Source organism: Schistocerca gregaria, chromosome 7 (genome assembly GCF_023897955.1).
Source record: "Schistocerca gregaria isolate iqSchGreg1 chromosome 7, iqSchGreg1.2, whole genome shotgun sequence".
NCBI lineage: Eukaryota > Metazoa > Arthropoda > Insecta > Orthoptera > Acrididae > Schistocerca > Schistocerca gregaria.
Window position 1 is genome coordinate 406,437,027 of NC_064926.1, and position 23,757 is coordinate 406,460,783.

The 23,757-nt window shown below is 42.8% G+C and overlaps 1 protein-coding gene across 1 annotated transcript in view; it reads right to left on the reverse strand.

Annotated features, from left to right (window-relative positions):
* Positions 1-19,593, reverse strand: part of LOC126281473 (myrosinase 1-like) — a 73,234-nt gene extending 53,641 nt beyond the window's left edge. Inside the window, exons 1-3 of the mRNA XM_049980469.1 lie at positions 19,384-19,593; positions 7,279-7,412; positions 1,306-1,440 (exon numbers count right to left, since the gene is read on the reverse strand). Of these exons, the coding sequence (XP_049836426.1) occupies positions 1,306-1,440; positions 7,279-7,412; positions 19,384-19,537 (423 nt within the window). The 5' untranslated portion in view covers positions 19,538-19,593. The remainder of the gene's footprint in view (positions 1-1,305; positions 1,441-7,278; positions 7,413-19,383) is intronic.
* Positions 19,594-23,757: the final 4,164 nt, after the last annotated feature.

Sequence of the window (23,757 nt, forward strand, 5' to 3'; positions counted from 1 at the left end):
GCGGGCTGCACGATGTTGGGGCGTGAGCGGAAGACGGCCTAACGGTGAGCGGGACCGTAGCCCAGCTTCATGGAGACGGTTGCGAATGGTCCTCGCCGATACCCCAGGAGCAACAGTGTCCCTAATTTGCTGGGAAGTGGCGGTGTGGTCCCCTACGGCACTGCGTAGGATCCTACGGTCTTGGCGTGCATCCGTGCGTCGCTGCGGTCCGGTCCCAGGTCGACGGGCACGTGCACCTTCCGCCGACCACTGGCGACAACATCAATGTACTGTGGAGACCTCACGCCTCACGTGTTGAGCAATTCGGCGGTACGTCCACCCGGCCTCCCGCATGCCCACTATACGCCCTCGCTCAAAGTCCGTCAGCTGCACATACGGTTCACGTCCACGCTGTCGCGGTATGCTACCAGTATTAAAGACTGCGATGGAGCTCCGTATGCCACGGCAAACTGGCTGACACTGACGGCGGCGGTGCACAAATGCTGCGCAGCTAGCGCCATTCGACGGCCAACACCGCGGTTCCTGGTGTGTCCACTGTGCTGTGCGTGTGATCATTGCTTGTACAGCCCTCTCGCAGTGTCCGGAGCAAGTATGGTGGGTCTGACACACCGGTGTCAATGTGTTCTTTTCTCCATTTCTAGGAGTGTATATCACATTATTCATAGTTTATTAGTATGTTGGTGGTAATGGTGTTTTTAAATGTATATCTTTTTCTAAGGACTCAACTTCATCGTCATCAGTGCCATTATAACTGCAATGCTTCTTTAATGGTAAAACCTTTATCAGAGTACCTTTAAATCATATTTTTGTGTAAAAATGTGTGAGTATAACGAGTAGGTCAAGAGCCGATATCTTGGGAACTTAAAAAGGCATACAGAAGTGAGTTGTACTCTGGAGGGTGTCAGAGGCGCAGCACGTGACCGACCCCCGAAAAATAAAATGAAACTATTTCCGCAGCGGGTGGTTCTATAGGCGTACTCAGTCGAAGATAGATCCGCTGATTCTTGCCATTTATTTTTACTGACAGGGTATTCGTCCTTTATTCTTGTTGGTATCTGTTTTGTAAATGTTTCTTCACCTGCTAATATAAGTGGCCGAGAAGAATTTATGACCAGCTTCCTCCTCAGATTGACCAGTAAATTCCTCAGAGAGGATAAGTTTTTACGCTAACGTCGATAAGTTCTATGAACGCTAGAATGTGCAATTAAGCTGCAGAATAATGCTGTGTGGAGTAGTGAATGGTCGAAGCATAGTGTGTACGACTCAATGGATTCTTTCAGAGAATAGGCATTAAAACGTTCTTACCAGTGGCTGGATGTCGTTCTCCAGTAATAGGTTGATGAGATTGTTGTAGTAGTCGATTCCCGGCTGGTTGATCACGTCCAGGTCCCCATTAGGTAGGATGCGAGGCCAAGAGATAGAGAAACGGTATACATTAGCCTGAAACAAACAATGCAGTGTTACATTAGTATCTTTACTGCTAACGATGGTCAGCAGCGCAATAGTTACGGTACTGTGGGAAAACATTCAGAAAACATCTCTGAAAACAAACAGTAAAAGGTTTTTGAAAGGTAGGAGGTAAATATATGTCATTAATTAGACTTCGCAGGTGTCAAGCAGTGTCGATCGCTATGGAGCTGACAAATGTCGAGATCTGCAGAGTTTATCCAACTTCAAGTGGCTGACTATTTTGTTCAGTTACTTCACCTTCGGACACGTGACTGACACATTAATTTAAGCTAATGATCTATTTAAAAGAAGCTGAAAAATTGTACTGTTCTTTGTGAATGCGTATTCTGTAGCAGAACTCCTGCGACGCTTACATTTCGTATTTGGTGGACCAACAAACAACTGTCTCCGTGCACGCTAATCGAGGGAAAACGTTATGTAGTTTGAATCCACTATCTGCAATTCATGGAGACATTATTTATCTGCGTTTGCTTTCGGGCTTTTGACAAATGTCAGACGGCTGTTTTCTCAGCTGATTCTGAGGAGCGGTTGTGAGAGAATAAGATATTACCGAGGTTGGGCAGAACTGGCAATACTTTTGGTGATACATATCGGGAATTACAGCTATGTCAGTATGAGTGTAAGAAACTGAAAACTTGGAGAAAATTATCAACATTCATACTGGATGTCTTTGATTATCAACAGTTCAGTAAAGTTATTATCTTACTTGAAATCCGTCTTGATTGCAATTTTTTTATTCATATGAACGGTTTCGGTTCATTCAGAATCATCCTCAGATCTGATATTTCAGTTACAGGAGTAGCCCGTCCAAATTCAGCAACTTTCCCATGCTACGTCACATGTGAAGCATGTGAAAGTTGCTAGATTTCGACGGGTCACTCCTGTAACTGAAGTATCAGATCTGAAGATGGTTCTGAATGAACCGAAACCGGTCATATGAATACAAAATTTGCAATCAAGACGGATTTTAAGTAACATTATAAAATCACTGATTGCTGATATCCCACACGACATTATGTCTGTTTTTGCAAAGTAATTTCCAGTCTATAATGAGTAATTGTCCTCAGTTATCGTGGGAAAAGCTTTTCGGAAATGATGGTTGTGACATTATAGCTGATGCTGAGGAAATTTAGATGCCCTTTTTACATGAAAATGTTATCGCAGCTTCTGCGATGCTGAGTTTCAATACCAGATTGTCGATGGGGTATATGAAGTACGGAAAATATGCATTATCGTTAGAAATTTGACACGCTCTGCTGAACAAAGGCGTCCGACACACCCCTCCGTCAATTACAGTGTTTTATACGCTTCCATGGTTCTCCTGCAGGTTTCATAATGTCCTCCACTAAGTTTCCATTTCTTTGTCGCCGCAGCTGTTATTTATCCCTTGGAATAGAATGACCTATCGACTTGCTCTGTCGACCATCCGTTCGCCGGCTTATGTGTCCCAAACACAATTTTTATTACGGGCTTCATTACATATATTTTTACCCTAGGAATTCCCGTTGTTTGCTGAGAGGCTTTCTTGCGTTTAGGATACCTGTTTTGCAAACTTCAAGTTTTTGTTGCTCTGTAGGTGGTACTTTCAAACTTTCACTGTTGAGCTGTCCTATTTGTTGAAAGTTTTATACACTCGGAAAAAATACTACGTTATTTGCAAAATTCAGACAGTTCAAGTAATTTTGAATAACACGTATTTTTTCTGTGTGTCCATCTGTAAATATCCTCTAAGACTGCTGACTATATTTTTTGTGATACAGAATGGTTTTAGGACCCCTTTATTATTCCTGTTTTCAACTTAAGTCTTATACGTTCGTTGTCAAATCTATTTCCAACTTGATTTCTGCTCAAAGTATGTATTAAGGACAAAACGCAATCTCGTCCTATTATACTAATCTATTACGTATGTCTTTGCGCCATTTGTGTTCAGTTTTTACTGTAAAACTTGATCAAAACTGATGTTTTTAAGAAGTTACTGAAACCGCTTCTAGAGGCCTCTGCTTCTTCACCAGAATGTGAACATGGCCATCCATAAATGATTCAATATGTGAACATTCTGAACCCACACTAGGGGCAGCTTGCTGGGACATAGTTATTCACATAAATTACTTTGAGCGAGTGTAATAGGTGTGTCAACACAAAAAAGTGCGGTATCACGCGAGTATGTTATGCTCAAATTACACCCTGCTAAAAGTCCCAATATTGAAACTATGGCGTAGACAGATAGCATCGGATGCATTTCATTGACACTGTTGCACTTTCGCTTACATATTCATCACTCCAGATGATGATATGCACTCTCTGTTCCTGGAACGGAACAATATAGGGAAACTCTGACAGAAGTTGTCCGTAAAAAATAAAGTTTAGCCGTAGCGCCTTTTCTGTATCTTCGACGCTGGTCGTGCTCTTTCATTTGGCTTGACATTGCCGCCTCGCGATCGCTGCCCGAAGCTTTTATAGAGCGGGCTAAGACGCTCATGTGGTCGGTGGGTTTGCAGTGAGGTCGGAGAGTTACGGGGACGACCGGGAGAGTGCAGTACCGCCATTTGCCCAATGGTGAGGCAATTTTAGACGGGACCGGTAGGCAGCAATGACGCTGGAGGCGGGGTTTCTATTGGCCTGGTGCGGCGCAGAGTGGGCGCACAGCTGAGAGGGACAGCGCAGCGCAGCGGAACTGGGGTTGGCAGTGTCCACAGGTTTACACCTGGGTGCAGACGTGTCCCGCCCTGTGGCACCGCACGGTGTCTTCGGCACTCTCGCTACTCCTACCGACTGCACCCTATCTTGAGGATTAGCTGTTTGCTGCTATAAGTACTGTGCCCCGAACTATTAAGTTGTTTTTGGTCCATTTCTGTTTAGAAATCTTACCGATCTGCGACTGCACAGCCTTACTTTTATGCTTAAACAGTGTAAGAATTCCACCCCTCCTATGGTGCTACATATGCATGAACCAGTTGGTTGTGACTGTTGATGAGGCTAGTGTTTACGATGGTGCCTTTTAAGTGGTTTGGCAATTGTTGTGGAAGGCAAGTACTACTTAAAGCGTTATTGCGTAAGAACAGTACCATTCGGGACGACGCCGGTTAAAAACCGCGTCTCTGTGGCCGAGTGGTTCTAGGAACTTCAGTTTGGAACCGCGCGACCGCTACGGTCTCAGGCTCGAATCCTGCTTCGGGCATGGATGTGTGTGATGTCCTTAGGTTAGTTAGGTTTAAGTAGATCTAAGTTCTAGGGGACTGATGACCTCAGATGATAAGTCCCATAGTGCTCAGAGCCATTTGAACCTTTGAAACAAATTCGCGTCCGGCCATACTGATGTAAGTTTTCTGTGATTTCCCCAAATCGCTTCAGGAAAATGCCGGGATGGTTCCTTTCAAAGGGCATGTCCGACTTCCTTCCCCATCCTTCCCTAATCCGATGGAGGACGACGGTTCAATCCCGTCTCCAGCCATCCTGATTTAGGTTTTCCGTGATTTCCCTAAATCGTTTCAGGCAAATGCCGGGATGGTTCCTTTGAAAGTGCACGGCCGATTTCCTTCCCAATCCTTCCCTAACGCGAGCTTGCGCTCCGTCTCTAATGACCTCGTTGTCGACGGGATGTTAAACATTAACCAATACCACCTAATCCGCTGCGACCGATGACCTCGCTGTCTGCCCCACTCCCCCAAAACTAACCAAACACGCAACAGCTAAACTGTTTTAATTCGGAAATACAATTATAATCACTGTAAGACTCCGAAGGTGTCCGCTTCACCATTCAGCAAAGTTGGTGTTGCTTAGGGTACTTTGGTTTTTAGTTACCTAGTGCTTCCGTGAATTGTCTTGTGTAATTAAGCACTGATCCGTTGCCTAATTTTGTTGTGGTTAGGTAAGGAAAGCAGAGTGGTTCTTTCATTAATTTTCACTTTCCTACGAGACAGTTTAAAGATTATGTCGGCCATATGAACCCCAATAACTGCCACTGCTTATCTCTATTTTTAAAAAATCCTCGCTTTCATTGAAGGGTTAGCTGTATATTTTACTGTCTTATATTCATCAAGGTTGGTGGCTCGACAAATACCGTCACCCTTAGTGGTGAATTTTTTGTGTGTGTATATTTTAGAGTGAGATTTATATTTTCTTTGTCATGGCGAGCGGTGCCTCAGGGATTGTCATCGTCCAGTGCAGCCAGGAGAGCCTATACTCTCTGAAGGGTGCCACAGCGAAATAGCGCCTCATTGATGCACTCGTATATTGTTAAGAAAGCGTTTCCCTTTAAATTACAGTTTGTAAGTCATACTATTCTAAAATAAAAGGTAAAATATTTCTGATTCTACTAATCCCATCGGACTGAAGGTTTGTTAAATTTACCGTCTGTCTGAATGATTACCTCCAGAGTAATTTTCGATTAAATAAAATTTTTTGAATTGCGTTTGCTTACAGTTCCTTTTCGGAGGGACTGAGTGAATCTTTGATGCCTGTTCTACTTAGGATTCAGGTAATTATTGTTACTGGACTTCGATTCTAAATTTAGTTTCGAAATATCACTCTACTTACGATCCCTCCCAGTTCGTATTAGGTACTTGAGAACTCATTTTTCCATGCAACGTATTTTTCATTTTTATTTTTAGGGGCTAAACGCCGGCTGTTGTAATCTGGCTGTTGATGTTTTTACCAGTGTGCAGTACTGCTATGTCATATTTTCTCCTGAATTGGGCTCCGACATTGAGTTCCAGCACCCTGTCCCCTGCTAATACCTGTTCAGCATTCTATACGTTAAGCCGTTTGAACTCTAATGTGAGAGAGAAATGCTTGCTTAAACATAAACGAAGCTGCTAGCCGAGCTTGCGTTTGACCTCTAGTGGCACCTGTCCTGTGTCCTCAATGCGTTAAAAGTGTCAGGCGCCGGCAGAACAGAGTACTGTGTAGTTGTGAGTGGGTTATGTCATGGCTAAGTGACTTCGAATGTGGGCAAATTGTTGGTTGTCATGTGATAAGTACTTTCATAACAGTAGTAAACACTGTAACTGGTATTTCAAGAAGTACCATGTCGACCATTTACGCTGCATCCAGCGAAAGCAGAAAAACATCATCCGCTAGGGTACCAAGCGAACGAAAGCGTGTGTTGGGTCATTGTGACAGACGGTCACTGAAGAGGATTGTGACGAAAAATATGAGGGCGACAGCAGTGAAAGACAAATGTCCTTAATAGGAAAACGCGATGGCAAAGCCGTAGTGCCTAAAGTATGGAGAAATGGAAAAAAGTGTTTTGGTCGGAGTTTACGGCCCATGAGTGAAACATGGCGGGGTTTGATGATTTCGGCAGCCACTCTTGGTTTTTCATGTGTCCATGGATCCTTTAGAATGTCACATATTGTCAAGGAGTATTTGAACATTTTCGCTGTTCAGGTCCAACCATTGGTATAGTGTTTGTTCCCCAATGATAACGCTGTGTTACAAAATGTCAGGGCCGCAGTTCACATAGCTCGCATCGTCCAGGTTGATTTTGCAAGCACAAGGATGAATTCTCGCAACTCCCCTGGCCACCACACATTCCATATGTCAGTATTATTGATCCTTTTTATTCTGCTTGTGAGAAAAGTATGCGTAATCGCTATCCACGTCTGCCAAAGCTACAAGGACAGGCCACTATTTTGCAGGAAGAATAGTATAAGACATTATTTAAGAGCAGACAGAACCCGTATTTATCCATTCGGAGACAGGTGGAAGCTATTTTGAATGCCAGTGCTCTCTCTGCATCACCTTAGGCACAGGAATGGTGTTTCAGTATGGTTGTCCACTCACTGTACGTCTGTTGTGTGTACTCACCCCCAGGTCCTTGAGCGCCTGCACGTCCTCGGCGTACTTGTGGTACGAGTCACAGGCCACGTCCCCATTCTCCCCGTTGTTGCCGTACTCTGGATGCTCGTGCAGCATGTGGTCCCATATGCTTTCTCCTTTCCCTGTAAGGTAATAGGAAGTCTCACTATAGATAACAAGGATTTTATTTTGTACAGTTAGCAAACCCGAGAATGCTTCACAACTGCCAAGAATGGTTGGGAATTGGATTTAAATCCCAATCTGCTTCCCTCTCCCTCCTTTATCTCCTCCTCACCCGCTCTTTATCCACGTCCTCCACCTTCTCCTGCCCTGTCTGTCCGAGTCCTCCTTCCCCCCAGCCTGTCATTCTCCTCCTCCACCCCAATCTGATCTCTTGAGTTTCGTTTATTTGTATCGCAAATTCGTATTCCGCAGTATTCTAAACATAAGCCGATAATCCATGAACACAACTTTTCTGTTTTCTATGAAATCCGACTGTGAGGAAGAAAACAAAACAACACATTGTTGTGTATATAAATTTACTTTCAATACATATAGCGAGACAGAATTTGTATTGGGAAACCAATTCGTTTGACTACAAGAAAGAAAATAATACGCCGAATTTTCACAGCAGAGTACAACATTTTTTTTTTCTCACAGTCGGTTTAACAGGACAGGAATCTTGTACACTGTTATTTAAGACTATATATACAGGGTGATTAAAAAAGAATACCACAAATTTAAAAATGTGTATTTAATGAAAGAATCATAATATAACCTTCTGTTATACATCATTACAAAGAGTATTTAAAAAGGTTTTTTTTTCACTCAAAAACAAGTTCAGAGATGTTCAATATGGCCCCCTCCAGACACTCGAGCAATATCAATCAACCCGATACTCCAACTCGTTCCACACTCTCTGTAGCATATCAGGCGTAACAATTTGGATAGCTGCTGTTATTTCTCGTTTCAAATCATCAATGGTGGCTGGGAGAGGTGGCCGAAACACCATATCCTTACCCCCATAAGAAAAAATTGCAGGGGGTAAGATAAGGGCTTCTTGGAGGCCAGTGATGAAGTGCTCTGTCACGGGCTGCCTGGCGGCCGATCCATCGCCTCGGGTAGTTGACGTTCAGGTAGTTACGGACAGATAAGTGCCAATGTGGTGGCGCTCCATCCTGCTGAAATATGAATTGTTGTGCTTCTTGTTCGAGCTGAGGGAACAGTCAATTCTCTACATCTCCAGATACTGTAGTCCAGTTACAGTAGCACCTTCGAAGAAAAAGGGACCAAAAACTTTATTGGCTGAAATGGCACAGAAAACGTTCACGTTCATACTGAGTTGTTTCCCGCGGATTCTCAGTGCCCCATATACAGACATTGTGACGGTTGACTTTCCCGTTAGTGTGGAAAGTTGCTTCATCACTAAACACAATCTTTGAAACGAAAGATTCATCTGTTTCCATTTGAGCAAGGATAAAATCACAGAAATCGATTCTTTTAATCTTATCACCTGCAGACAGTGCTTGAACCAATTTCAGACGATAAGGTTTCATAACTAACCTTTTTCGTAGGACTCTCCATACAGTTGATTGTGGAATTTGCAGCTCTCTGCTAGCTCTGCGAGTCGATTTTCCTGGGCTGCGAACAAATGCTTGCTGGATGCGTGCTACATTTTCATCACTCGTTCTCGGCCGTCCAGAACTTTACTCTTTGCACAAACACCCATTCTCTGTAAACTGTTTATACCAACGTTTAATACACCACCTATCAGGAGGTTTAACACCATACTTCGTTCGAAATGCACGCTGAACAACTGTCGTCGATTCGCTTCTGCCGTACTCAATAACACAAAAAGCTTTCTGTTGAGCGGTCGCCATCATAGCATCAACTGACGCTGACGCCTAGTCAACAGCACCTCAAGCGAACAAATGTACAACTAAATGAAACTTTATAGCTCCCTTAATTCGCCGACAGGTAGTGCTTAGCTCTGCCTTTTGTCGTTGCAGAGTTTTAAATTCCTAAAGTTGTGGTATTCTTTTTGAATCACCCTGTATATTTGTGTGGGTGTGTATATAATTTGTGCCACAGCCTACGTCTGTCCGGATATTCATTCCACTATCGTCTACGAATATGAAGTAAATCGGTCGAGGACATTTTCAGATTTTTGATAACAACTTCTCCCCTTTGCATATTACATATATATTGTATATACTAAAAATATGGAGCTTGTGTCCGTCCGATTGTCCATTAGAGTATCGTGTACAAATCTGGAGTAAATCGTCAAAGTACCGGGTGATCAAAAAGTAAGTATAAATTTGAAAATTGAATAAATCACGGATAATGTAGGTAGAGAGGTACAAATTGACACACAGGCTTGGAATGACTTGGGGTTTTATTAGAACCAAAAAATACATACGTCCAAAAAAGTCCGACAGATGGCGCTTCATCTGATCAGAATAGCATCGTTCCTCAGCGATAGCTGTAGTCGAGGAATAATGTTGTGAACAGCACTGTAAAGAATATCCGGAGTTATGGTGAGGCATTGGCGTCGGATGTTGTCTTTCAGCATTCCTAGAGATGACGGTCGATCACGATACACTTGCGACTTCAGGTAACCCCAAAACAAATAATCGCACTGGCTGATGTCAGGGGATCTGGGAGACCAAGCATGACTAAAGTGGCGGCTGACCACCCGATCATCACCAAGCGACGCGCGCAAGAGATCTTTCACGCGTCGCGTCTAGCAATACTTCTGTTGTTGTAATAAAACCCCATGCCATTCCAAGCATGTGTGTCAATTTTTACCTCTCTATCTACAATATTCCGTGTTTATTAAGTTTTCAAATTTATAGAGACTATTTGATCACCCGGTACCTTTTGAAATTTTTGGAAACAAATTATCCGTTAATGAATTACATTTGTATGTATGTATTAAATAAATGTTATTTACACTGACAAATAAAAATCACAACATCAAAGAATAATTAATTTAGAGTAATGAAATTTCGGGAATATTTTCATCTAGGTATCACGTTTTAGTGATTTACATCGCCAGATCACAGGTTAACGAAAGAGAAAGATAAGCGATTGTAAATGTGAAATGCTGGTACGTTAATACCCTCTGTAGCAGCCAGAATGTTGGATGCAAGCATGCATCCGTGCAAGCGTTGTGTTGTACAGGTGCCAGATGTCAGTTTGTGGGATGAAGTTCCATGCTCTTTGCACTTGGTCAGTTAATACATGGACTGTTAATGCTGGTTGTTGATGACGCTGGTGTTGTCGCCCGTTGATGTCCCACATGTGTTCGATTGGATACAAATACGTTGATCGAGCAGACCAAAGCAACATGCCGACACTCTATAGAGGATGTTGGATTATAACACCGGAATATGGACATGTATTATCCCTTTGGAAAAGGCCCCCTGGAATGCTGTTCATGATGAATGACAGCACAAAATTCGAATCACCAGATTGAAGTACAAATTTACGGATGTCGCCCTAGGCCACAGCTCCAGGTGTAAGTCCAGTGTTTCTAGCAAACAGTCTCGTAGGCTACGGGCCGTCAACTGGCCTGCTTCTATTCGACACACGGCCGTCACTGGCGCCGATGCAGAACCTGCTTTCCTCAGAAAACACGACAAACCGTCCTGCCGTCCCATGAGCTCACGCTTGACACCACTGAAGTCGAAAATGGAGGTGGTTTGGGGCCAGTGGAATGCACGCTACAAGGCGTTCGGATCTTAGCAGCCGTTGAAGTAAGCGGTTTGTGATATTTCCATCAGAAATTATAAAGAAAATACTGGAGGAAGTGGCAACAAAAGATTATTCACGTTGGTTTGTAGAATATATGAGTCTGGCGATGTACCATCTGACTTTCGGAAAAGTGTCATCCACATCATTCCGAAGAGTGTAAGAGCTGACAAGTGCGAGAATTATCGCACAAACAGCTTAACTGCTCATACATCCAAGTTACCGATAAGAATACACAGAAAAAACAGAAAAAGAAATTGAGGATGCGCTAGGTGACGATCAGTTTGGTTTTATGGCACCAGGGCGACATTTTTGACGTTTCGGCTAATAACGGAAACAAGACTGTAAATAAATCAGGACTTGTCTCAAGATGGTCTTGTAATCCGAAAACCGGTTAACACAATGAAAGTAATATTGTAGAACAAAAGCAAACTGATACTTCTCATTTATTATAATGTTGGTCGGCCAACAAAAAAAAAAAAAAAAAAAAAAAAAACTGGTTCAAATGGCTCTGAGCCTATGGGACTTAACATCTTAGGTCATCAGTCCCCTAGAACTTAGAACTACTTAAACCCAACTAACCTAAGGACATCACACACATCCATGCCCGAGGCAGGATTCGAACCTGCGACCGTAGCAGTCGCGCGGCTCCGGACTGAGCGCCTAGAACCGCGAGACCACCGCGGCCGGCTTTCTGCCAACACCCGACGAAAGATCCTGTTAACATGTTCGTAGCGTTCGACAATGTCAAATGGCGCAAGATGTTCGAGATTCTGAGGAAACTGGGGTAAAGCTAAACAGTTCTGTAGTCTTTCGCTCATACTGTTATATCTGTACACAGAAGAAGCAGTGATAGAAATAAAAGAAAGGTTCAGGAGTAACATTAAACTTCAGGGTGAAAGAATATCGATGATACAGTTCGCTGATGACATTGCTATCCTCAGTGGAAGTGAAGAAGAACTACATGATCTGTTGAATGGTATGAAAAAGGGCTGACAGTAAACCGAAGAAAGACAAAAGTAATGCGAAGTAGCAGAAATGACAACAGCATGTAACTTACAATCAGATTTGATGGTCACGAAGCAGGTGAAGTTAGAGCAAGGAGGACACCAAAAGCAGAATCACACTGGCAAAAACGGCATTTACGACCGAGAGTAGTCTATTAATATCAGACCTAGGCCTTAGTTTGAGGAAAAAATTTCTGATAAATTACGTTTCGAGCACAGCATTGTCTCATACTGTGGGAAAACCGGAACAGAAGAGATCGAAGCACTTGAGATGTGATGCTACAGACGAATGCTGAAAATTAGGTGGACTGTTAAGGTAAGAATGAAGAGGTGCTGTGGAGAAACGGAGAGGAAACAAGTATGTGGAAAACACGGATAAGAAGGAGGGACAGCATGATAGTACATCTGTTAAGACATGAGGGAATAACTTCTATGGTACTAGAGGGAGCTATAGAGGAAAAAAACCCATTAGAGACGTTGCTTTCAACTGCTACTCTGAGATGAAGAGGCTGGCACAGGAGAGGAATTCGTGGCAGGCCGCATCAAACCAGTCAGAAGACTGATGTCTCAACAAAAAATATACAAATAAAAAATAGCAAACATTCGTTGTGTCACGGCGGTGCCAACAGCTGCTCAAATTGCTGCTGCAAATTCACTACGATGCTCCAGATCCATACGCTGAACACGATGATCTTCCCTCTCGGTATCGCCAATTGGCATCAGGAGCCTGGTCTTCTTGCAACCGTGCAGTCTCGTGAATGTCGCTGCCAGCAATCATGTACACTTGCTACATTACTGCCAAGTCTTTCTGCATTACCGCAGAAGGAACTTCTAGCTTCTTGTAGGCCTTTCACACCACCTCATCCAAACTCAGTGAGATGTTGATAGTGGCATCTTTGTCTCCTCCGGGGCGTTCTTGACTGACATCAACTCACAGCGTCCAATCTCAACGGTAACTATCTCTCACGGCCGTTACAGCGTGTGTTTAAAAGAAACCAGATTTTCATCTACATAGTGGTGGTACTAGCGCCACTCTTATGCGATTGATGCCAAATCCGAATAGGTATCAACTTGCAAGTGTTGAAACACGCCTATCAACTTCTTATTGGTGTTGCGATTTTTTTTTCCAGCAACATAGGTTGAAGGTATGAAGTAAATGGTTTAAGAAGTTGTAGAAATTTTTGTTAATAATGTTGTCCCCTTACATAGTGTATGTAGACTTACACAACACATACATTAAAATAAAATGTAGCCCATGTCCGTCAGAAAGTCTGTTAGAGCTTCGTGTAAGAAAATGAAGGAAATCGATCAAATACTTTTCGAAATTTTTGGTAACACATCAAAAGATGAATTGCCTTCGTATAGCAGTATGGGTTTTTGCGAAAGAAAGCACTTAAATGAATAGATTTCGTACTTTTACTGTTGTCGTCACATAGATTATCATGAGGTATCAAAAAATGCAAATACTGTAAAGAGTCAAGCCAAGATACATGATGGAAAATACTGTGTTGAAATGAATTTTATTTGTGTAGTTTGGTGGTAGTGTACGGATGTTCCGGCGTAACGATAAGCGACGGCACGAAGATGAAGAACGCAACAGCAAAGAAGGCTGTGAGATGACGTCAGCAATTATCCCGCTGACAAAGAACGCACCACGACAGGAGCTCCCTCTGGTCGAAGAGAATATAAGCGCCATTTCTGCCAGCCTCGGCACCTCAGTTGCTTACGCGGACACTGACTGTTTATATGTCACCATCACTTGCAACACAGTTGTAAGTTCAAAGTTAAGTATTGTCAGTCTTATTATTTATAATAAAGCTATTAATCTTGCTTGATTCGTTAAATAATGATCCGAGAACGCAGCATCCTTTATGCACCATATAAGTGATGAGTGGGTGGGACCACACAACGTAGATATGTTTTCACTTCTGAAACTGGTAGCTTGTCAGTACAATAGTTGTGATGCCGTTTGCTGAGCTATTGTCTTATCGACGAATAGAAACCCAGATCTTATACATTTTTTTATAGAAGATCTGAAATTTTCTAATTTAAGAATTCCGATTTGACAGTTTATGGCCTACATAATCGAAACTGAGTTTATGAAATGCTTCCGTTGGCTGAAAATGATCTACTTCAAACATTAAGAAGCTGGTGCCAGCGACTATGCGAGATTTGTGCAGTACTTCTCATATTTTTCTTCAGGCATAAATCTGCGTCGTGATAACTTCATAAAATGATATGAGTTTTCTTGCAAGTCTGTATTTCGTCACCAAAATTTCTAATCAATAATTACAAAACCAATGACCAGAAATATATAGACAGACGAAATGATCAGTAAATGGAAAGTAGTGAATAACATGAATTGCTTTTAGGCTTTGACACTAGACTAAATCCAGTCCTATATACAGATGATCTAAGTCTGATTTGCAGTGAATGAAGATAGCCACAGAATAAAATCTAAATTGTCCGTATATAAAGAGAAATTTATGACATATCGTGGTGTACAGACAGTAAAATCAATAATAGTCTTTGACAATAAAAGGTTGGAACCAGCTAAACTTAAAACCCATGATGCGACATCACATATGACCGCAACCGTAATGGAGAGCAAAAATTAAATAAATTTCATTTCATATGTAAACGATTCAAAAATTTGTCAAATGCTGGTACATTAGTAACCTGTGTAACAGCCAGCATGATGGATGCAAGCATGCAACCGTGCATGCATTGTGTTATACAGGTGCCGAATGTCAGTTTGTGGGATGAAGTTCCATCCTTGTTGCACCTGGTCAGTTAATACAGGGACTGTTAATGCTGGTTGCGGATGGTGCTGGAGTTGTTGCCCGTTGATGTCCCATATGAGTTCGGCTGGAGACAAATATGGTGATGGAGCAGACCAAAGCATCATGCCGACACTCTATGTAACGAAATATGTGGAAAACAGGTTGACTGCAATCAATCGCAGTTGTCTTTGGTAGTAAGCAGGTGATTTATCGACAGCGTAAAATTTATTAACGGAAGTTAACAATAAAATGAAATGCTGCTGTATATGGAAGGACGGTAGAAGACATCTGTGTTTTAGATGACAAACTGGAGTGTAAGAACAAAAATCTACTGTAACGAAAATGAATTGTTGGGTGAGTCATATACCTAGGCGAATGGATGGTAGATGATCCAAAGAAGTTCTTCACTGGTTTCACGATACAGAGCACGCTTCTGACCACAAAACAGCATGCATTTAAAAAACATAGCTCGTCCAAATCTGAGCTTGCCCTTTTCTCGCACGATAACCTGCAAACAACGGACGAAGGACAACAAGCACGATTGGATATTCCTGAGTTTCAGGAAACAGTGCCACTCTTCAGACTGTTAACGAAGCATCATAACAAAATTTTAGATATATGACTTACTCCAAAATTTATTGCGTATTATAAGCCAGTACTGTAATCGACACACTCGTCTTCAGAGATTCAGCACATGTATAGATACACTATTCACCCTTAAAATTGCTACTCCAAAAAGAAATGCATATAATAAACGGTTATTCATTAGACAAATAAATTATACTAGAACTGACATGTGATTACATTTTCACACAATTTGGGTGCATAGATCCTGAGAAACCAGTACGCAGAACAACCACCTCTGGCCATAATAACAGCCTAGATCCATCTGGACATTGAGTCAAACACAGCTTGGATGGCGTGCACAGATACAGCTGCCCATGCAGCTTCAACACCATACCACAGTTCATCAAGAGTAGTGACTGGCGTATTGTGACGAGTCAGTTGTTCGGCCACCACTGACCAGACGTTTTAAGTTGGTGAGCAATCTGGAAAATGTGCTGACCACGGCAGCAGTCGACCATTTTCTGTATGCAGGAAGGCCCGTACAGGACCTGCAACGTGCGGTCGTGCATTATCCTGCTGAAATGTAGGGTTTCGCAGGGATCGAATGAGAGGTAAAGCAACGGGTCGTAACACATCTGAAATGTAACGTCCACTGTTCAAAGTACCGTCAATGCGAACAGAAGGTGACCGAGACGTGTAACCAATGGCACACCACACCAATACGCCGGATGATACGCCAGTATGGCGATGACGAATACACGCTTCCAAAGTGCGTTCACCGCGGTGTCGCCAAACAGAGATGCAACCATCATGATGCTATAAACAGAACCTGGATTCATCCGAACAAATGACGTTTTGCCATTCCTGCACCCAGGTTCGTCGTTGAGTACACCATCGCAGGAGCTCCTGTCTGTGATGCAGCGTCAAGAGTAACCGCAGCCTTGGTCTCCGAGCTGACAGTCCATGCTGCTGCAAACGTCGTCTAACTGTTCCTGCAGATGGTTGTTGCCTTGCAAACGTCCCCATCTGTTGACTCAGGGATCGAGACGTGGCTGCACGATCCGATACAGTCATGCGGATAAGATGCCTGTCATCTCGACTGCTAATGATACGAGGCCGTTGGGATCCAGCACGGCGTTCCGTATTACCCTCCTGAACCCACAGATTCCATATTCTGCTAACAGTTATTGGATCTCGACCAACGATACGATAAACCGCAATCGTGATAGGCTACAATCCGCTCTTTATCAAAGTCGGAAACGTTATGGTACGTATTTCTCCTCCCTACACGAGGCATCACAAGAACGTTTCACCAGGCAACGCCGGTCAACTGCTGTTTGTGTATGAGAAATCGGTTGAAAACTTTCCTCATGTCAGCACGTTGTAGGTGTCGCCACCGGCGCCAACCTTGTGTGAATGCTCTGAAAAGCTAATAATTTGCATATCACAGCACCTTTTTCCTGGCAGTTAAATTTTGCGTCTGTAGCACGTCACCTTCGTGGTGTAGCAATTTTAATGGCCGGCAGCGTATTTAAGGTAATTCTCTTCCATTGTTCCGTCTAAGTTGCACATTTTTAATTATATTACATGCTTCGATGGCTCTGGATCATATTCGGATATAAGTTGTTATCTACTTAGGTATGTGGTTCTGAGCAGATAGAACGGTTTGCTTACGCAGCTACTTAGATCCGAAGATGATCCAAGGAGCTCGAAACAAGTAGTCTGATTAAAAATGTGCAGTTGAGACGGAACAAAAAACCAGACTCATTTTAAAGAACGGAGTACGTTGTCTTCGTGTCATTCACAGACTCGCGTGTTTGGCAGAGACAAGTACACCTTCTTGAGTGCTTAGAGAAGCTTGATAAGCTCTCTTTATAAATAAGCTATCTGACTAATAGGGCGAACAGCGACCTGTTTGCCGATGGTGCTGTTGTGTACGAAAAGGCGTCGTAATTGGGTGACACAAGGAGGATAGAGGACAGAATTTATATTTGATGTGATGAATTGCAGCTTGCTCTAAATGTGTAAAAATTTAAAATATACAAGTGAGAAAAACCAATCCAGTAATATTTGAATACAAAACTTTTGTGCTTTTTGCTTGATACAGTCATGAAATACTTATACGTAATCAATCAAAGCGACATGAAACGGAATAACCACTTGACATCATTTTCAGGACAGGGGAATGGTCTATAGTGTGTTTCTTGAACTCTAGGAAAGTGTAGCTCATCTATAACGGTAACGGTGTATAGAACACCTATGAGTTCCAGACTTCAATACTTTTTGAGTATGTCGGACCCCTACTAATCCGTATTAAGAGAAGACAAGGAAACAACTCAGACACGAGCTGCTAGATTCCTGTACCCCTAGGTTCAAAAAGCACGCAAGTATTATAAAAATGCTCCATGAACTCAATTAGGAATCCTACTGCCACTAAAAATTATCTCATGCAAAAACGTCGAAGACAAGAGAAATGAGGGCTCGATCGCGAACTAATAGGCAGTAATTTTCCATCTAGATTCATTTGAGAGTGTAACTGGAAAAGAAATGACGACCATCGGCACAATACACCTTCCATTATTCACCGTTCCGTGACCTGCGGAGTGTGTATTAGTTTATACAGATTCAGATGTAGACTCAATTGAACACATACGAATTACGTTGACGAACAAGTACTTGTGTGGATTAAAACATCAATACAAGGAAGTCTGCAGGACCCCTATACCAGCATTTGATACCGAATGCCGTGGTGCCCTGTACTTAAGGCACGGATAACACCAAGCGCAACGTATCATTCGTGCCGGTTGCAGCAGGCACAGTCCCAACAGCGCATACGACATGAAACTCCAACAAATTTGGAACTCCGCGACCTGACCAACTAAGGACGTCAACAGCACTTCGGCCAGGTCAGCAGGCGGCGTACGCGCCGACTGTAGACGTCGGTAAGTCGCACCTCTTCATGCATCAGCCATGTCACGTGGCAAAGAAAGACCCGCGCGTATCCCTCGGCCAGGCAGCCTTTATGTCAGATCACGAGCTCCGGAGAGCAGTTCCGTAGCAGCTAGCAACCTCAAGACCTTCACTACGCCACGCCAAGGACTGTGTCATCGTCTTCCTGACAGCACGCCGCCTCCTCAGCTGGGACTCATCAGTAATCAGCGACGTGCTCTTAGAGACATAGTAATAACAGAACTACTGTGTCAGGCTACAAGTTTCCATCCTTGTCGCACTTGGATACTTCATTACGGTTGGCTCTCAATGCTTATTCAGAGAAGTACACTGTAAGAGTTTTTAAGTGTTTATTCTCCTTGATTGAAGCTTGGATTTCGACTTTGGTTTCAAATTTGAAGTGAGAAAATTATTTTTTCCGTTGTAACTTGTTGGCAAAACTTCAAGACTCTGCTCATTAAAGAACGTGTGACTACAGAAGCTTAATTCACAGTTTTTAACATAAAGCTCTTAAAAATTTAAAACTGTGTTCAATGATACTTGTTTAGCTCTTTGTAGTACCATGAAAATTATTTATTTACTTGTGTCCACCAACGATGTACCACAACCAAATAGTGGATAGAATTGGAAGGAAAATCAGCATTGGTCGTATTTTGTTGTTTTACTGTCGGCAAAATCGATTTTCGGTCACTTAGTGACCATTCTCAGTGCTATAATATACAATTAAAATTGGCAGGCACTGGTATCAAGCTATAACCACAAGCTTAGAGCGATCACATAAACATATTACGGCACTGAGGATGGTAACTAAGTGATCTAAAAGCGATTTTGCTGATAATAACTAAATACGGCCAATGCTGATTTTTCTTCCAATTCCATCACCATATACTTGATGATGGTGGTGGTAGGGGTGGTGGTAATGATGATGGTGGTGGTGGTGGTGGGAGCACTAACCCGAAGTATATTTGTTGTACTGTCTTTTGCTGATCTTCAGGAACATAATCGTCCTGAAGTTAACGAATGTCTAAGATAAAATAGAACATTGTGCCGTTTACCATCCTCGTTCCAAGCGCCTTCTATCTGGTAGGAGGCAGTGGCGGCTCCCAGCAGGAAGCCCTCCGGGAACTGGTTGACCTCTCTACCAGCTGCTGTCGCCAGTAGACACACAATTCCTAACAGCTCCAGACGTATCGTCACAGGAGCCATCATGTTGGTATCTATTGCTCTAAAGGTACTCGTTGTCAGCTTATAAACTTTCGCACATATCAGATAACACTCGAGTGCCACCAAATGATCGTTTATAGCCGCCTATCATGCGTACGATCTCGTGATAAGCTTGCTGTAATCTGATGATTACTTCCTGTACAGCCACTCTCATATGTGTTGTGACATTTGCTGTAGAAATAGCAATAGCGTCAACCTGTGGAATATATCAACCATAAGTAATAAATATCGACTTTAGAGTGGACGTAAAGGGTGCAACACCAAGGTGATCTCCATAAGCAATGGGAAGTTACGGTGTATCGACTGGAAGCGACAGATGGTCGAGTGATAAAACATTGACAGACTTCCATAATTAAACGGTGTTGTTGCACGATCTGAAAGCTTAAGTATTTCAACAGCTCTATGTAGTTGTCAATACGTAGACAAATTCATAGATAATCATATAGCGTCATTATTCAGAATATTCCAACATGAATTGTTTGGTTCTTTTTTTGCTGAGATTCCTGTACTTGTCGGTAGACCAGTTCATGGTAGCAATGATTCAGCAGAAAGGCAGAAAAAGTCGGAACGCTAGCTATTTTGATAATGACAACACCCAAGAACATTTATTATAGGCGGAGGCCCCGAAAGCCAACGTTATTAAGTGGCCTAGAAAATTTCGCAGCAGAAACCACTGAACTTACTGCAAATTCCCATGCAATTAACACTCGGAATTTTCAGTCTGTGATCGAGGAATAGTCTTTGAGATCTTTTGATGCACTCTATGTACATTTTTGTTGTTCTTGCCTGAACACATCCATTTCAATAAAACTTGCAAAGCATTATCTCCACGGTCTTTGTTTGCGTAAAATCATGTTCGAATTTAATTAACAAAGAGTTTTAAGTGTAACTAGATGTTGCTGTTCCCAGCGCATTCTCTTTCTCTAATCAGTACTCTAATTTTTTATGCAGACCATTACGACTTTTTTTCTTCTGCCAACCCCTCTTGTCTGCCATCCAACGTCCTCTATTTTTTATTGACTCATCGGTCTTCAGACAGTTTTGATGTACCCACCACGAATTTCTCCCTTTTGTCAACCTTTTCATCTCAAAGTAGCACTTGCAACTGAAGTCCACAATCATCTAATAGAAGTGTTCCAGTCTCTGTCTTTCTCTACACTTCTTACCCTCTACAGCTCCCTCTAGTGTTAGGGCAGTTATTACCTGATGTCTTAACAGATGTCCTGTCATCGTTTCCCTTCTTGTCAGTGCTACCCACACATTCCTTTATTTGCCAGTTTTGCGGAGAACCTCGTCAATCCACCTAATTTTCAACATCTTCTGTGGCACCAAATCTCTGTTTTGGTTGACCCATAGTCGATGTCTAACTACCACGCAATGCTGTGCTCCAAACGAACATTCTCGGAAATTTCTTACTCAAGACCAATGTTTAAAAGTAGGAGAGTTTTCTTGGCCTGAAATGCTTTTTTTCCAGTACTAGTCCGCCTTTTATGTCCTCCTTACTCCTTCTGTCATAGTTTATTTTGCTACCTAGGTAACAGAATTCAGAAAGGTGAGCACATCTGTTATATTTTTACGAAACATGACGTGCTCCCACTATTATTTACTGATCTTTGTACAATATGATGATTTTACATCTGGCATTTCGCGGGGAGCCAATATTTTTCTGAATTTATGGCCATTTGTGACCTTTATGTGCTATAATATGTGTTAATGAGATAAACTCAATCACTTGAAGATCCAATAAAAGACGGAAAACTATGTCGTAATTAAATAATCAATAATACAGTCAAATGGTGGTGTGTTCATTTAAAAACTAACACATGACTGCTGCTCAGCAACATCGAAAACTGTCTACACATTATATTCATGCCGGCCGCGGTGGTCCCGCGATTAAGGCGCTCAGTTCGGAACCGCGCGACTGCTACGGTCGCAGGTTCGAATCCTTCCGCGGGCATGGATGTGTGCGATGTCCTTAGGTTAGTTAGGTTTAAGTAGTTCTAAGTTCTAGGGGACTGATGACCACAGATGTTAAGTCCCATAGTGCTCAGAGCCATTTGAACCATTATATTCGTAGCAGGTAGACCATTTCTTGACAAAATTAAGGGTTGCTACCAAGACGAAGCGTTGCGGTAATCTGTGAAAGGCTAAACAATACCGTTCCAGCTCAATCTGCAGCAGAAACGGTCACAACGGATGCTTTTTTGGAGTTCGAATTTCAGCTGTCGATGCGTTTCCTGACGTGGCAATCAATGACTGTTTCCTCCTTCCTCGAATGAAGAAACCATTACGAGTCACGTTATTCTAGAAAGATATTCGTTTCCTGCACAGCCAACATGAAGACTTGTACAATAAAGGTCTTCACCAGGTCATTACGAAACAAAGTACTGAATGGCGGAGGACTAACATCAATGCCATCATTGTTTAGTCACACCTTGATTATTTTGGAGGTGATGGTTCCGCAACTTTGTTACTACTCCTGGTACACTCACCAGCAAATTAATCAGAGACAGATGCGGTGTTCGCTTGGGATCACATCTGACACCACAGATATTGCAACTGTTGGGCGTCTCACTTCGTGCCTTGCGAACTTTTTGTTGTAAGCCAGCATGGCTGCTGGTGTTCGAAGTGCCCAACATCAGCGTGTATAATAGGACCAGATCGTCACTGCCGGACTTTTGGGACCAACTTACGTCATCGTTGTACAGGCACTGAGCCTTTCACCTATCGCTTTGTAAAGGGCATGTAGTGAGTACCAAGATTCGGAAAAAAACCAGAGCTGCTAATCATTTATGATTGGCAGTCACGTGTAGATGACAAGAGCAACTGATAGCTAGAGATAATAGTAGCAGCACGTAGACTGAGAAACTTGCCTCAAATCACTTCCCGTGCCAGTGCCAGATAACAACATAGGTGCTGTGCAGAGCAATCCGCTTCTTTCAGCTTGCTGGAGTTACTGCCTACGCGTGGAACGGTTATTGCCGTCTGTCATTCACCAGAGAAATCATTACGCGTACAGGAACTCACCATAATGCAGTCCACCCAAGGAATAAAGTATCCTGCACTGGTGATTCGAAGTAGATGCTGGCACACGGTGATGGCAGGGTAAGGGCACCTAGAAAACCTCAATCGTTGTCTCCCTCTTTGATCGGAGCTTATTGTTAAGGTTACTCATCTCTTTCTAAACTGAGGTGACAAAATGTCATGGGATAGCGATATGCACATATACAGATGGAGGTAGTATCGCGTACACAAGGTATAAACGGGCAGGGCGTTGACGGAACTGTTATTTGTACTCAGCTGATTGATGTGACAGCGTGTCCGGCTTGATTATGGCTTCATTACGGGAATTAACAGACTTTGAACGCGGAATAGAAGTTGGAGCTAGAAGCATTGGGTATTCCATTTTCGAAATCGTAACTGATTCAACATTCCGAGATCTCCAGCGTCAAGAGTGTGCCGAGAATAGCAAAGTGCAGGCATTACTTCTCGCCAAGGGCAATGCAGTGGCCTGTGGGCTTGACTAACGACAGAGAACGGATAATCAATACTGCGTTCAATAACGACAGAAATCAATGTCGGACATTCGATGAACGCATCCGCTAGGACAGTGCGGTGCAATTTGGCGTAGTAGGCTACGGCAGTAGATGACCGTCGCAAGTGGCTTTGCTGACAATACGACATCAACTTCCGCTCCTCTCCTGGGCTCCTGGCAAAAAGCAGGTTTCAGAGTACTTGACGGCTCAACGCAAAAGTTTTGACTCAAGCACAGATAGTGTGGAGGATCGGTGGACAAAGTTTAAAACCATCATACAATAAGCATTAGATGAGTATGTGCCAAGCAAGATCGTAAGAGATGGAAAAGAGCCACTGTGGTACAACAACTGAGTTAGAAAACTGCTACGGAAGCAGAGGGAACTTCACAGCAAATATAAATATAGCCAAAGCCTTGCAACAAACAAAAATTGCACGGAAATGTAGTGCGAGGAGGGTTGTGCGAGAGGCGTTCAATGAATTAGAAAGTAAAGTTCTGTGTACTGACTTGGAAGAAACTCCTAAGAAATTTTGGTCTTATGTCAAAGTGGTAGGTGGATCAACACAAAATGTCCTGACACCCTGTGACAAAAATGGTACTGAAACAGAGGATGACAAACTACAGGCCGAAATACTAAATGCCCTTTTCCAAAGCTGTTTTACAGAGGAAG